Below are 16,641 nucleotides of genomic sequence, written 5' to 3'. Positions count from 1 at the left end.
AATGTGGGTTTTGAACCCACAACTATCAGGCCCTAAACACCATATTCTTAAACACTATGTAACATACTATTAATATCTGCTGTAGTTTAATATTATTAGTAAGTGTTTAGTGAGAGAATATATTTTATAAAAATCCATTCTGTAGAAGTTATTTAGGTTAAAGAACTTATTTCATACTTTTGTTGAAAACAATATGACCTGAAGAAGCACTACTGAAATTCTAATGGTTCTGAAGAAATGGATATATATCCCAATTATATATATTTGATAGAAGGCTGTGATAATAGTAGTTAAGACATATTTATACTATTATTTGGATATAACTTGATAGTTTTATACTTAAAGCCTAGTTCTATTAATAACACAATGTAATTTTTAAAAATTATAATTTTTCAGGAGTCATAAAATTCATAGCAACAATAACAACTTTAAAAATATCACATGTAACAATATTTATATTGCAAAATACTTGATACAGGAATAGATAATTTCCTATTTTCTAATATAAGCAAATTATAATGACAGCTATTCATCAAGACTCCTAATTAAAAAGGTATTATATATAAAAAGTGGTTACCTGTGCCTTTTCAATATTTGTAGGATGAAACTGTCGGTCAAATACTTTCTTCACAATATCAAGAAATAGGCATGTAACAACCATGAGAATTATGGCAAACCAAGCGGAACCACTTGACAGGAGCTGAATAAATACAAAGTACGTATTCTGGGAGCTCAAAAATGGCCTGCAAAGAAAGAAAGTGGGCTTATAATAAAAGAAGAAACCGACAAGACAGATTCTTAAATCAAGACATTAAGTAAACCCACTATACATGAAGGTTACAATTTTAAGAATACTCCAGGAAAATATTCAAAATGTGGAATCAGTGTAATTTAATTAATCAACTAACTAATAAAACATGGTAGATTTTAATTGTTAAAAATAAAATCCAATTTAATTCATTTGAATGACAACCATGGTTTTTATAATTAGGAAAGTGGCAAGTAATTGACTTATCCTATCTTAGTGTTAGGATAATTCAAAAGAATTATGTAGTGAATAATACAGACTTAAGAGACCAAAAAAGCAAGAAAAAGTATGTAATAAAATATTTTCTACTAAGCAACTACAAGCTTGATTACCCAAATTTTAGGTTGAAAAGCTCTACTTAGAGGATCTTCTCTACACATGGATTTTAAAATAAATGTACTCACAAATATTAGTTCTACATAGTAGTAGGTATTGTCAAGATACTCTTTTTGGGTTTGTGTATATATCACTTCAAAAGAATGAGGGGAAATACCGGAAGAAATGCAGAAATAAAGAGGATTAAAAACAAACAAACGATATTCATTAGAGTATCTTTTTATAATCCTAAATGAAAGTTAATGTTTAGCCAATACAAGTTTTTTCCCTGCCTTTTGTAATTTTGCCTGATACAGGGATCACAGGCACAGTAGGCAATGTAATATACATTCTCCAATTGAGGGATTTCAGCTGTCCATCACTTACCAAAGAATCTTAGGAAAAGCATTAATTTTTAATCTATCAGAATAGCTGAATATCTGATTTTACCAATGAATATGCAGCACACTACTTTTGAGAGAGAAGTTAACTCATTCATGAAAATTTAATGATTCTACGTGACTTTTAAAATTATATACATTAATAATAATTTAGAGGTAATATGATTAGTGTAAAGAACATTAATTTTCAAGTAAATCCTAGCTTTGCTACTTTTAACCATTGTGATCTTGGAGCTCAGTTTCCAAATAGAAAAAAATGGGGTAACAAGATGATTGTGATGAATCAATGTAATATCTTAGGTAAAACACTAGAATATAGTAGGTATTCAGTAATTGTTAGTTTCTTTTTTCTTCCATATCAGTAAGATCAACTGAAAAAACTAAATTTCTTATCAGGATAGGGTCTCAAAACTATTCTGAGTAGAATTTGTTCATAGTAAAATCTATCATAATAACTGTTTATTAGAGTTGAATCAATATAACTAAAATATAGTCACTCACCAGAGAATCCCTCCATAAAACAAAGAAAATACAAAATAGAATAAAATAGATCCCCAGGTAACAAGATGATTGATCCAGGTCCAAAAATGAGTTTCCAAAGCCATCTAAAAAAATAAATTAAAAAATCCTTAATGTAAATTAATAAATCTTTAACTTTTCAGCTAAAACTCAAGAATAAAATGTATTAATTATAAGTGACTAAGGTTGCTATGGCAAAGTCCCTCAGAAGATAAATATTAATGAAAAGATCCTAGTATGAAATTCAACAATTTCAAGTTTATAGTATTTTTCTTCTGTGAGGAAGCAGTATTAAAATTTCATGAGTACTTTGTTCAGAACTCCATGGCCTAAACCAGCTTGTGTTGTCTTGCGTTACATAGAGAGAAGCAGAATTTCGGAGATGAGTATTGAGGGGTTAACCTTTATCTGACAATAAAAATCAGCTGAGGCTTTACAAAATAATGAATTTTAAAAATGATTCATAATGAATCTTTTGACAAAAATTAAAATGAATTATTAAACTAGGCATCCATGAAATTATTCATGACTGAAAAAGGAAAATCAACAAAGAAATGAGGAAAATTAACTAAGAATTATGCAGACACAAAATGTATCCATGCTTCTTATTTCTGTACCATACCTTTACTGTGACTGTAATAACCATGACTGTGAAGACCAAGGTACCAAATGTCCAATTTCCAAACATCTAAAACAGAATGAATAAACCAGTATTGCATTATGGGTTAAAATGATGCTAAATCAGAAGTGATGCAAAGAGTAACTAGTGTACATTCTTTACTAAAAATCATTTGCATCATTTATGCCAGTTACATTTGAAATCTGTGACTAGATTAGTAAAGTTAAAGGAGAATGAGAAGAAACACCATAAAGTATTATCATGTTTATTATTATGTAAAATGATTCTTTGGATAACATTATCAGACTGGAAACTCAAAGATGGGTTTGGAATTATGTGGCACAGTTTTTAGTGATAATGATACAGCTGTTAGTGACTGCTTTACTCCTATCACAAAGTAAAAATCAAATAAAACCCTGTTCAATCACAATTATTTTCTGAAACCATTCCAACCAGATGTCACAGCAGATCACCTGCCACTGTATTTCTGGACACACTATAGAAAGAGCAGGTAAAAAGAAACTTATACACAAAACCAACACCTGAAAGGAATGATAATGGCCAGTGGACCTATTCAAGGGATTTCACGTAAAAATGCAGTTAATGCCAGTTAGATAGTTTTGCCCTGGGCTTTATAGCCAAAACTTACTAAGGCCTATTAAAAATGCAGAATCCCCAAAGAATGTCAGGATTTAATTTCCACAAATAAAAGCACAACCAGAAATTTATGTTAATTTAGTTTACAAAGTAGTCATAATCTTTACCATTGGTCTAAAAAATTATTTAAAAGATTGGTTGTTTAAAAAAAAAAGAAAAAGAAAGAAAAAAATATACGGGTTCCAATGGCAATAAAACTCATCTAAGTAATTAAAGATAAACCACAACCTCAGTGCTTATAAAATTATTGTTTATTTAAAAATACTTAGTATATTTCCTGGTATAAATAAAATACTCAACAAAATTTTTAAAAATTTGTATGGAAACACAAAAGACCCTGAATAGCCAAAACAATCTTGAGAAAGGATAATGGAGCTGGAGGAATCACACTCCCTGACTCCAGACTACACTATAAAGCTAATGCAATCAAAACAGTATGGCACCAGCACAAAAACAAACATATAGATCAATGCAACAGGATAGAAAGTCCAGAAATAAACCCATGCACCTATGGTCAATTAATCTATGACAAAGGAGGCAATAATATACAATGGAGAAAAGACAGTCTCTTCAATAAGTGGTGCTGGGAAAATTGGACAGCTACACATAAAAGAATAAAATTAGAACATTCTCTAACACCATATACAAAAATAAACTCAAAATGGATTAAAGACCTAAATGTAAAACTTCTAGAGGAAAACACAGGCAGATCACTCTTTGACATAAAATGCAGGAATATTTTTTTGGATCTGTCTCCTAGAGCAATGGAAATAAAATCAAAAATAAACATATGGGACCTAACTAAGCTTAAAAGCTTTTGCACAGCAAAGGAAACTATCCACAAAATGACAAGATAACTTATGGACTGGGAGAAAATATTTGCAAATGATGCTACTGACATGGTATTAATTTCCAAAGTATACAGTTCATGCAGCTTAATTATCAAAAAACACAAACGACCCAATCAAAAAATGGGCAGAAGACATAAAAAGACATTTCTCTAAAGAAAACATACAGATGGCCAACAGGCATACGAAAAGATGCTCAATATAACTAATTATAGGAGAAATGCAAATCGAAACTACAATGAGGTATCCCCTCACACTGGTCAGAATGGCCATTATTAAAAAGTCTACAAATAGTAAATGCTGGAGAGGGTGTGGCAAAAAAGGAACCCTCTTACACTGTTGGTGGGAATGTAAATTAGTGCAGCCATTTAGGAGAATAGTGTGGAGGTTCCTTAAAAAGCTAAAAAGAGTTACCATATGATCCTGCAATCCCAATCCTCGGCATATATCTGGAGAAAACTCTAATTTGAAAAGATACACAGACCCCAGTGTTCACAGCAGCACTATTTACAATAGCCAATACATGGAAGCAACCTAAATGTCCATTGACAGGTGAATGGACAAAGAAGATGTGGTACATATACACAATGGAGTATCAGTCAGCCATAAAAAAGAATGAAATCATGCCATTTGCAGCAACATGGATGGACCCAGAGTTTAACATATTAAGTGAAGTCAGAGAAAGACAAATAAGATATTGCTTAAATGTGGAATCTTAAAAATGATACAAATGAACTTATTTACAAAAGAGAAATAGATTCACAGACATAGAAAACAAACTTATGGTTACCAAAGGGGATAGCGGGGGGCGGTGGGGGGTGGGAGAAGATAAATTAGAAGTTTGGGATTAAAATATACACACTACTAAACATAAAATAGGTAAACAACAAAGACCTAATAGCACAGGGAACTATACTCACTATCTTGTAATAACATATAATGGAAGAGAATCTGAAAAAGAATATTTATATATATATATAACTGAATCACTATGCTGTACACTTGAAACTAACAACACTGTGAATTCACTATACTTCAGTTAAAAAAATAAATAGCTTAAAAGGCAAAAAAAACCCCAATAAATAATGGTTATTATAATCAACAATGAAACATTAATATTCCTTCATTTGAGAGTATTTTGGGGAGTTTGTCAAGAGGAAAATAATGGAAAAGTCATATTGACTTTTCCTACTTTTATCATCTCTAGAAATGACCTGGAAATACTGAAAAATCATTGGATCTCACTTAGCTCTTAAGAGAGCCAGCTCCTCTTTCAGGGATACGGAGATAGGTAATTGATGTAGTCAGGGAACCTGGGTCTGGGAGTGGTAACAACCACACATGTCTATCCCTCAGTATATGGTTTTACTGGGCCCAGACTGGGGCTAGTTACATGGTATCTTTCTTAGAAGCAGAGGAAGATTTAGGGCTCCTTCTAGCATTCAAGGCCCTAGATGGAGCTGTAGAAAACACATTCACATTCTCTCTCCTTTTTGGATAAAATTAGCACAAGTTATGTATTTCAATTGCAACAGTCAGTTAAGACTCTTTTCATTCTGTTTTCCCCTTGAATTAGTTTAGGTGGTGATGAAGTGAGTGGCAGAGGGGATTTTGGGGATCTGGCTAAAGAGAAGTTGAGCTGGGCTTATTACATTGGCTTGGGTTAAGTGGGACCTATTTATGTCACTCATAATCACTTTCACATATACTTGTGTTTGTACTTACAGTTCTTTCCGTTAAAGAGGGCCTGCCAAAACGAGTAAGGCTTAGATTACTCTACTAAACCTGGATCTGCCCCTGCTCAGAATAGACAGACCTCTTACACTATGTGTAAGCTCCTGACCTCAAGGAGCTTACACATAGTGGAGGAGGCAAAAAATAAATAAACCTAAATATATATACTTTGAGGTAAAGAGCCCATGCTCTGCAACAAGAGAAGCCACCACAGAGAAGCCCGCACACTGTAACAAAGAGTAGCCCCCGCTCGCTGCATCTAGAGAAAGCCCGTGAGCAGCAACGAAGACCCGATGCAGCCAAAAATAAATAAACAAATAAATAAAAGAAAATAAATGTAGAGTAAGGGGTCGGGAAGTGATGGAAGGTGAGGGAGATGGGATTTTACTGGAGTGGGCGAGAAAGGCCTACTCAAGCCAGTGACATTTCAGGAGACCTGAATGAATAAGGGAGACAGTCAAATGACCACGTGAGAGAAGAGCATCCAGGCAGAGAAAGAGCAAGTGCATAAGTCCTAAGGCAGGAACTAACTGGTCTGAAAGAGCAAGAAAACCACTGTGGCTGGAGTAGAGTGAATAAAAGGGAGGGTGGAAGGAAATACAGTCCAAGAGGTAGTCCAAGATCTTTTCATTTTTAAAAGATCACTTGGGCTACTGTGTGGAGAATAGATAGTAGGAAGGGGAAGAACAGAAGCAGGAGGAGGAAGAAGGCAGTTACTATGGTCTCTGAAGAGAGGGTGATGATCTGATTGGTGTGGAGGAGGAGAGAAGTAGAAACAGCCGGGATATGTGTGACATCAGAACCAATGCGATTTCATATGCGTTGTGAGAGAAGAAGTGAAATGAAGGATGATTCCTAGATTTCTGCCTGAGCAGATGGGTAAAAGGTAGTTCCATTTATTAATAAATATAAGAAGAACTGGAAGGGAAATGGGTTTGCAGAAGACATAAAAAAATTGTTTAGCAATATTAACTTTGGGATTCTTATGAGACTTACAGGTAGAGAATGTAGTTAGTTATTTGAATCTAATAAGCAACTGGCAGAGATGTAAAATTGGGAGTTCAGCATATAAGCAATGTTTCAAACATGAGAAGGATGAATTCACCCTGTGTACAGATAAAGAAAAGATGGCACAGCACTGAGTCCTAGGCCACTGCTCCACGTAGAACAGTTAGAACAGCGGTTCTCAAGTTGGGGGCATTTTGCCTCACGGTGGACAGCTGGCTGGATCTGAAGACATTTTTGGTTGTCATAACTGGGGGACGGGGTTAGGGGTGTATGCCTGTGTGCTACTGGTATCTAGTGGGTAGGCATGCTGCTAAACATCCTACAATTCATAGGGTGAACCTCCACAGCAAAAAATTATCTGGCTCAAAATGCCATTGGTGCAGAGGTTGAGAAGCCCTGATTCTGAGGGTAGGAGGTGAAGACTGAAAAGAAACAGTTGGTAAGGAAGCCAAAGTAACTTACAGAGGCTGAGAGAAGATAATGCGGCAGGTAGGAAGGCTTCAAAAATTATACCCAATGGTTGAGTTCAAAAGGGCTGAGGCACGCCCATAGATTTAGCAATGAAGTGGTGGCTGGTGACCATAAAGAACATGGTTTTGATAGGAGTGCTGGGGGTGAAAGCCCCACAGGAGAACATTCAAGGGAGAAGAGGAGGCCAGAAAGCAGAAATAGTAAAAAAATATAACTTCTTCAAATTTTGTAACAGGTGTAACTACACATTGATCTATAAAAGAATTATCTTTTAATAGAGTTAATCAGTTGTTCAGTTCTGCAGTACAAACTATCTCTTTATTATTAGGTTTAAACATTGACCAATTGTTGGGTGATACCATAAGAAGCAAGGTATATTTTTCTGTTCTCTGTATATGATGTAATTTTCTATTAATTGCTTGGAATATTATTAGTGCTTTAAATATTTGTCTCATGAATAAATGAACATACAGGGAAATTCTGTAATGAACTAGATAATCAAAGATATTTTAATCATACAAACTTTAATTAAAAGAAATCTGTATCTACTGGCAGGAATTAAATTGCATATGTGTTCTTGAATGACCTGATTGGTAATTATGGTGGTTAAATCATTTGAATGAAAGTAAAGGATACTGAATTCTCAATGGAATACAAATATAAAATAGTATATTTCTATCTTAACACAGAGCTCTTATCATTTGATGGCTAGGTTTCAACAGCTGATGACATGTATAGTGTGAAAGAGAAACTAATTAAAGATAGGAAGTTAAGGGGAGAAATCATTAACATTAAAAAAAATAGTAGTAAAAACTACAAAAAGGTTTATTTTTCTCTTTCTCTCAAAATTACAACCTGAAATTTCAACTCTTCCATTCTGTGTTGCTGATTGTTTTCCCCCAACTAGTCTGGCAAACAGTCCAGACCTAGAAGGCTTGAATAAGAGGTGAAGAATTACTTTTTCATCCTTATTCGTTCCTTTGTCATTTGATTTTTAATGTGGTGGAATAGTGAATATATAGTTTAGAACGGTGCCGAGGGTCTGACAATTCCAGCTTCTCTACTGGAGAAGTCTAACTGGAATTAGAATACTCTTAATAGTTTTTCCCTTTTTCTCCAATCCCATATTTTTTTGAATTTCAATTATTTTAGTCTTCCAAACTGGGTATAATTCCATACAGAGAGAAAAAAAGAAATTAATGGTTGACATTTTTCTTTGAGTTTCTGTATACTTCAGCAAAACAAAACCAAAACAAATTTTAAAAACCCTTATTTGGGTGGGATCTCATTTTAAACAGTAGTTATCTAGATTGTAATTTTCATATCAGACCACTGAGAATGAGTGGAATAGGTATTAGTGTTTAAGTTCCTGAGTTAACAAAGGATTCTTTTTTTCTTTATTCTCTTTTTCTTCTGAAGTCTTCGGTTGAAACCACTAGACAAGCAGAATGTCATGGAATGTTGAGATGGGAACTCAGCTACCTCTGAAACTGTTCTCCCAATATTTTTCTCCCTACATCATCTTAGTTTTCCACTCTTACCACATGACTAAAATTCCCTCTGTTCTGTTTCCTTTACTATAAATTTTTTTTTAATTCTTCTAATATACACTTACCCAAGCCACGATGCCTTTGCCATTGCATTCTATGGAAGTTTGCTTTAACTGGAGGTGAACTCCTGTAATCTAAATTGTTCCTCTCATACTTTCCTTATCTATAATCTTAAGTAACATCTTCCCTTGTCTATGACTTTATAAATATTCTTCCCTGAGAAAAGTTTCTTCGTGAGATCACAGAAAGACAACATAAGCTATTTCCAAAAATATCCTGGACAACAGCAACACTATTAGAACAAGCAATGTCCCAATATGAGAACACTTACTCTGTAGAGATAAACAAAGGAGATAAATTTTTCTTTTTTAAAAAACATAGTCATTTGCTTTTAGTACTTCTGTAATTTACAGTAACCTTAATAAACATTCTTCATTGGTGTTCACTTCCCAATTATTTAGCTTCTAAAAAAAAATGATTTCATAGGTGGTCAAATTCATAGAAGCAGAAAGAACAGTAAATTCCAGGAGCTGGTAAGAAGGGAAACGGGTAGTTCTTTAATAGGCACAGAGTTTCAGCTTTGCAAGATGAAAAAGTTCTGGAGACCTGTTGCATACCAATGTGAATTTACTTAACAGTACTGAACTGTACTCTTAAAAATGTTAACATGGGCTTCCCTGGTGGCGCAGTGGTTGAGACTCCACCTGCCGATGCAGGGTACACGGGTTCGTGCCCCGGTCCGGGAAGATCCCACATGCCGCAGAGCGGCTGGGCCCGTGAGCCACGGCTGCTGGGCCTGTGCATCTGGAGCCTGTGCTCCACAACGGGAGAGACCACAACAGTGAGAGGCCGGCATATCGCAAAAAAAAAAAAAAAAAAAAGTTAAGACGGTAAAAAATATCAAATTATAAAATTTTAAATATATGCAGCTTATTGCATACCAACTATACCTCAATTACGCTGTTTTTTAAAAACCAGTATCATGGAAGTCAGTTTTTTCTATTATTCTTGGAGGAGTTAACATTTTTTAAAAGTTACATTAAGATCTCTAACAAAATACATTATAACAATTTTACCTTTTGTCAAAATTCAATTAATAAAAAAGAAATGATTGTTCTGTTCTCTTCTACAAAGCCTGTTAAAAAACACCAACTCAGGGGCTTCCCTGGTGGCGCAGTGGTTGAGAGTCCGCCTGCCGATGCAGGGGACACGGGTTCGTGCCCCGGTCCGGGAAGATCCCACATGCCGCGGAGCGGCTGGGCCCTTGAGCCATGGCCGCTGAGCCTGAGCGTCCGGAGCCTGTGCTCCGCAATGGGAGAGGCCACAGCAGTGAGAGGCCCGCGTACCACAAAACAAAACAAAACAAAAAAAAACACCAACTCAAACAAAGTTGATCTTGTTGGATTACAGAAATAATATGAAGTTTTATGCTAAGCTCATTTTCAGCTCTGGAAAAAAAAAAAAAAAAAATGAAGGGACTTCCCTGGTGGCGCAGTGGTTAAGAATCCGCCTGCCAATGCAGGGGATATGGGTTCGAGCCCTGGTCCGGGAAGATCCCACATGCTGCAGAGTAACTAAGCCCGTGTGCCACAATTACTGAGCCTGTGCTCTAGAGCCTGCGAGCCACAACTGAGCCTGTGTGCCACAACTACTGAAGCCTGCGCACCTGGAGCCTGCGCTCCACAACGACAAGCCACCGCAATGAGAAGCCCGCGCACCGCAACGAAGAGTACCCCCGCTCACCACAACTAGAGAAAGCCCAAGCACAGCAACAACGACCCAACACAGCCATAAATAAATAAATAAATAATTAATTTATTAAAAAAAAAAAAAAAAAAAAAATTACCCAAACAAATATTCACCAAATTTCAAATCTGACTTTTTGACAAATGTTTGTGAAAAGATGATACTGAGGTATTGGAAGACAAGCCCCAGTTTTTAACTAATACTTATATTCCAAATACTTTGAGTATTTTAAGCCTGCATAAGGCTAGACAAATTTTATTTGAGTTTAACTCTTCTAATATTTAGAAGAAAAATAATTAAAAATTAGTTAGGGGCTTCCCTGGTGGCGCAGTGGTTGAGAGTCCGCCTGCTGATGCAGGGGACACGGGTTCATGCCCTGGTCCGGGAGGATCCCACATGCTGCGGAGCGGCTGGGCCCGTGAGCCATGGCTGCTGAGTCTGCGCATCCGGGGCCTGTGCTCCACAACGGGAGAGGCCACAACAGTGAGAGGCCCGCGTACCGCAAAAAAAAAAAAAAAAAAATAGTTCAGTCCTCTTAATATATTTTTTGTTCTCTGGCAATCAAGGAGTGGCAGTAAAGGAATATCTTTTTTATGGTGCTTGGAAGGTAAAGATTTGTCCATAGGAAAGCAGTTTATAGACACACACACACGAACAGGTACTCAGATGTGTCATATACATTCTTCTAGTCTTTCCAAATCTCAGAGAAAACTTATCAGGATTCTTATATTTTGCTAAGAGAAAAGACCTATTAAAAAGATCTGAGGGGAATATATGAAGAATAAATAGTTCTTTCCTAAGTAGAAGAGAAGTTAAGAATGAATGAATGGATACTTCAAAAATATTTGTTGAGGGAGTTCCCTGGTGGTCTAGTAGTTAGGATTCGGCACTTTCACTGCTGTGGCCCAGGTTCAATCCCTGGTCAGGGAACTGAGATCCTGCAAGCCACATGGCGTGGCCAAAAAAAAAAAATTGTTGAAAATTAATTAATACCTGGAATATTCATGATACTGCTAGGCCCATCACAAAAGATGGGGGTAGAATCTTAACTTCCCCTGAACTGTCTTGCCCTTCGTGGATCCCAAACTACTGCAACTCCTTCTACTCCTCCTTTCTCAGGATCATTTGTTTGCACTGACTTCATCTTCACCTCTAGCCACTTCTCTTCCCAGTACTTCCCCCTAATATTTTCTACTCTAGGTCCTCCATTGTTTGCAGATTTCTTGGGCATACAAGAATAATTACTGGAAAACAGAAAGCATTCAACCCATGTCGAAAAAGACTTTCAGTATAGGGAGGTGTAAGAGGGAGCTAGAGTGAAAGGACAGGGACCTGTGGGCTCAATCTTGAAGAATAGACAGTCATAAGACCGACTTTGGGAAAAAGAGGCAAGAGCATTCTAGAGAGAAAACATAGTAATGGCCTGGAACTAGAAATGAGCACTGCATGTTCTGAGAGAGCCAGAAGGACAGTTTAACTCACACCATTAAAGAGGAGAGTTTCTGGGAGAAGTAGATTAGAGGGGGACTGGGTAGGACAGGTCTTCAATATAATGATTTGATAGTAATAATAACAAGTAATACTGCTAAGATTTACTGAGTACTTCTATATGCTAACCACTATGCCTAATGCCCTACATGTAATATGTTGTTTATTCCTCACAGCAAACCTATAAGGTAGTAATCATGTTCCTAATTTTGCAGTGAGGTAACTGAGCCTTACAGAAGTTAAAGAACTAATCCCAAATCACTCAAATAGGAACTTCAGGTGCCAGGATGTAAATCCAATTTGACTGATTGCAATGTATGCTTCTTTTCCACTGTTTCTACAGGGAGTGGTAGATTAATTTCTAGTGGTATATATGAGTGGTAGAACCGGTAGGCTAAAAGGGGAAGTTAATGATGTACAATTTGAGTTAAAAAAAACAATAACAGGTGGTAAAAAGAAGAAAAACTTTTGTACTAAAGGGCCAACAACAATTTACACTTCATTAAGATTCTTTTCTTTTGTATAAAGCATGCTCAAGATTTAATTTAAAAAAATTATTTATTTATTTGTTTGTTTGGCTGTGCTGGGTCTTAGTTGTGGCATGCAGGATCTTTGCTGCTGCGTGCGGGATCTTGAGTTGTGGCATGTGACCTCTTAGTTGTGGCACGTGGGATCTAGTTCCCTAACCAGGGATCGAACCCGGGCCCCATGCATTGGGAGCACGGAGTCTCAGCCACTGGACCACCAGGGAAGTCCCTAAAGATTTAATTTTAAAAGTCACTAAAAACTAGAAACAAACCTAAATTATAAGTATTCTTAAATAATTTATGCCATGTAATGAATATTATGTAGCTGTGAAAAAATATTTTTGAAGCATTTTTAATAACATGAAAAATCACTTAGACTATAGTAAGGGGATAATTATAATAAGCCTATCATTGAGAAATAAGAGGATAAGTTATGACGTTAATGAAAAATAGTAAAAAATTTTTAAAAATGGAAGAAAATATGTAAAAATGACAGAAATAATTACACCTGGGTAGAAGAAGAACAGGCGGTTTATTTTCTTTGTATATTTTTCCTATAGAGTATTTCAAATTTACCATAACGGGCACGTTATGGTACGCGGGCCTCTCACTGTCGTGGCCTCTCCCGTTGCGGAGCACAGGCTCCAGACGCGCAGGCTCAGCAGCCATGGCTCACGGGCCTAGCCGCTCCGCAGCATGTGGGATCTTCCTGGACCGGGGCACGAACCCATGTCCCCTGCATCGGCAGGCGGACTCTCAACCACTGCGCCACCAGGGAAGCCCCCACATGTTACTTTTAAAATCAGAAAAAAAGTAGTAACTAGTAAGAGAGATCTCTTTAACTTCCTTTTCATCCAATGACATCTTCCTTCTTTCTTAACTCTTTTCCCCTCTTCACTCTGTCCAGTTTTAGCCCAGTATTTCAGGTGGAAATGGGCATGCTCACTCATATATCTATATGTTTGATGGTCTTTCCACAAGTGGCAATACTGCACAGAAGGGTACCAGGCTAATACTTGTTTCTCAAAGGAATTTAAGATCTTGGCTAAGCACATAGGCTTTGAAGTTATACAGATCTGAGCTTGAATTATACTCTTGTAATTTATTCACTATGTGACCCGAGGCAAGTTTCTTAACCTGAGGTTAATTTTCTAATATGAAAAAATATTTTCCTCATACAGGGTTATTACAATTTAGTAAGCTAATACATGGAATATACCTGGCAGAGAGAAAAAAATTCAATAAAAGGTAGTTATTACTTGGGGGGAGTGCTGTAACCTTCATGTTACACAAACTAGATTCATATATTTGTCCAAACCAGGCTAAATACGTCCTCAAAAGTAGAGTGGCAATAATACGTTCCATTTCTACATCCTAAAGGGATCTGCATGGTTAAAGCCTCTCTAAAATTGAAACCCATTTCCTTCACTGCACTTGAATATTTTGTTATTTTACTTGTTTATTTTGTTTCCCTCACAAGACTCTTAAGCTCCATAACTGAGTGTGTTAGTTCCTCTCATAAATCCAGACACTGGTATAGTAGTACATGGTAATGGTTGGTCCTCAATAAATGTTTGTTGAACAGATAAAACTTCATATTCTCCCAACTGCAAACCTTGTATCTCTGTTTCTGCAAATATACTGAATATTCTGGAATACTTAAGTATTGCCAGTGGAAAAGAGAAACTAAAGGTGACAAGCATTTCCAGTCCACCATAGTACCACAGCTGTCATTTACTTTCCTCTGACCCATCTAGCTAAGCTTAGAAAGAGAGGCCTAGTTTTGCAGTCTCTCAACACAAGCACTCCGATCAGGACACAGAAACAACGTACTGTGTGGTACTCCTTTCCAATTTCACATTTCAGAAAAATGGCCACTCTAAGCAGTAACTTGACACCCTTGGAATTGCTGGAGTGCACTGAAAAGTACAGTAGCACTTCCTAAGCATACCACCGTGACCCCCCCAAAAAGAAAAAAAAATCCTCCAATTAAAAGCAAAAACCTAAACATTAAGTCCTTATTTCTCATCTAAAAAAGTTGAATCATAATATCTCTCCAATAGGATTATTGTGAGGATTAATGGAAATGGGGCATGAAAAGCACTGAACACAATAGTTAAGTACTAAATAAACAGTAGCCATTGTTAAAACACAATCTTGAAGTGAACATCATGCAGGGGCATGAACATATCCTCTTGTGTGAATTAAGTTTTGAACAGCAAAACTGCTTAGGTAACTTGAGTTTCATATTAAAATTACACTGCATTGCCTTTCTGTTTTAATTCTCATTTGTATGAAATTTTATTAAGTAAAAAAAAGTTAAAAACCTTTTAATAATTGCATTTTAATTTAATTCCTGCAATTTTATAACTTAAATGGAATTTTACTTTATTTTGTATGACAGAAAGTTATCAAAAGCCGAACTAAATTATTAAAAATGTTCTTTAAAAAACTATGTATTTTACCTGGCCATTTCCAAGCAGAGATGTATCTTTCCCTATTAGAAAATAGGATCCAAAAAAGAAAATAAAGGCATGACTGAAACCCAAGATGGTCCAATAAAGAAATGTTTTCATGCTTAGTTGACAGTTTTTACTAATGTCTCTGCAAATTTAAGAAAAAGGAAGAAAAAAAGAAATGTATTAGGACTTATTATACCTACTAAATAATTATTACAGTTTGATAATTAAAAAACAAGATGGATTTTTAATTTAAAATTGCTTAAAAATTTTAGCAGAAAGAATAGAACCTAATTTACAAACCACTGCTTATAATATACATCTGTGTAACAGCTTATAATTCTCATAACATATTCAAATACATTTTCTCATTTAATAACGAAATATGATATAGGCATAATAGTTCAGTTTAATTGTGAAAAGTTGATTTTTCTTTGTTATATTCTTTTTTTTTTTTGGCTGCGCCTCATGGCTTGTGGGATCTTACTTCTCCGACCAGGGATCGAACCTGGGCCCCAGAGCAGTGAAAGCCTGGAATCCTAACCACTGGACCACCAGGGAATTCCCTCTTTATTATATTCTGTTGTAAACATTCAGTCATTCTGCCATGATTGTTTCTTTTTAGTGGAGTCATCTGAGTTAGGTTCAGCACTGAGGCTCCTAAATGAGTTCCTGTCTATCAATAGCTATTATGAGAAGAACCATCTGTGCCAATCTTGGGTCAAGTCCAGTCCTAGTTAACCTGGGAAATCAAGGTAAGTTACTGCCATTTCTGGATAACCGAATATCTCTGTAAGTGTAGAGGTCAAGTTAATGTGGGAACCGTAAGCTGGTCCTGAGCTGACTCCACATATCTAAGATTACTTGGTTCTCAGAAAGGAGTAACCCAGGGGAGCTGGGAAGATTTAACGTCCTCAACTCTGCATTTTGCATCAATTACTACTCATAAATTTGGCAGTGCTAGAACATGAACTAATTTCTTAGGAACTCCAGAGACAACTAATTACTGAATAACTTCTTTTGTGTCCATGAAACAGAGTATTACTGGTTTACAACAATAAGTGTAAATTATACAACTGCTCAATGCATTCCTAGGATGAAACTATTCATTCCTAAAAACATTGGAAAAAATCATTCAAATCTTCTCTTTAATGTTCAACAATTATAAACCATATGACAACTGAAGTACTTCCTCAGTAAAGCATTAAGCACCAAGACAGTGCCTGATATATCTGCTTATTTTTAAGATACTTTCAAAAATTGATAACTATGTAATGTACTATTTGCAGTAAGAAATGTATGGACATTTAATACTGGAAAACACTTACCGATAGAGAGTGGGCTTGTTCTGTAACACATGAGGGTCTATATGCTGTTCCAACAGACTATATATCAGAATAGGCAGGGATGTAAAACAAATATTGTATAAAGTCAGGTACACGCTGTCATACAATGTCTAGAAAGAGAAATTTGTAGGAATTTTGAGACCCT

General features: G+C 36.0%; 1 protein-coding gene across 1 annotated transcript in view; it reads right to left on the bottom strand.

The window, feature by feature from the left end:
* Positions 1-16,641, bottom strand: part of ATP11B (ATPase phospholipid transporting 11B (putative)) — a 126,832-nt gene that overhangs the window by 21,202 nt on the left and 88,989 nt on the right. Inside the window, 5 exon segments of the mRNA XM_032630197.1 lie at positions 578-743; positions 2,026-2,129; positions 2,666-2,731; positions 15,157-15,295; positions 16,479-16,606. Coding sequence (XP_032486088.1) covers positions 578-743; positions 2,026-2,129; positions 2,666-2,731; positions 15,157-15,295; positions 16,479-16,606 — 603 coding nt within the window.

The sequence above is a fragment of the Phocoena sinus genome, chromosome 4 (assembly GCF_008692025.1).
Source record: "Phocoena sinus isolate mPhoSin1 chromosome 4, mPhoSin1.pri, whole genome shotgun sequence".
In the NCBI taxonomy this organism is placed as follows: Eukaryota; Metazoa; Chordata; class Mammalia; order Artiodactyla; family Phocoenidae; genus Phocoena; species Phocoena sinus.
This window is presented reverse-complemented; position numbering and strand designations above follow the sequence as displayed.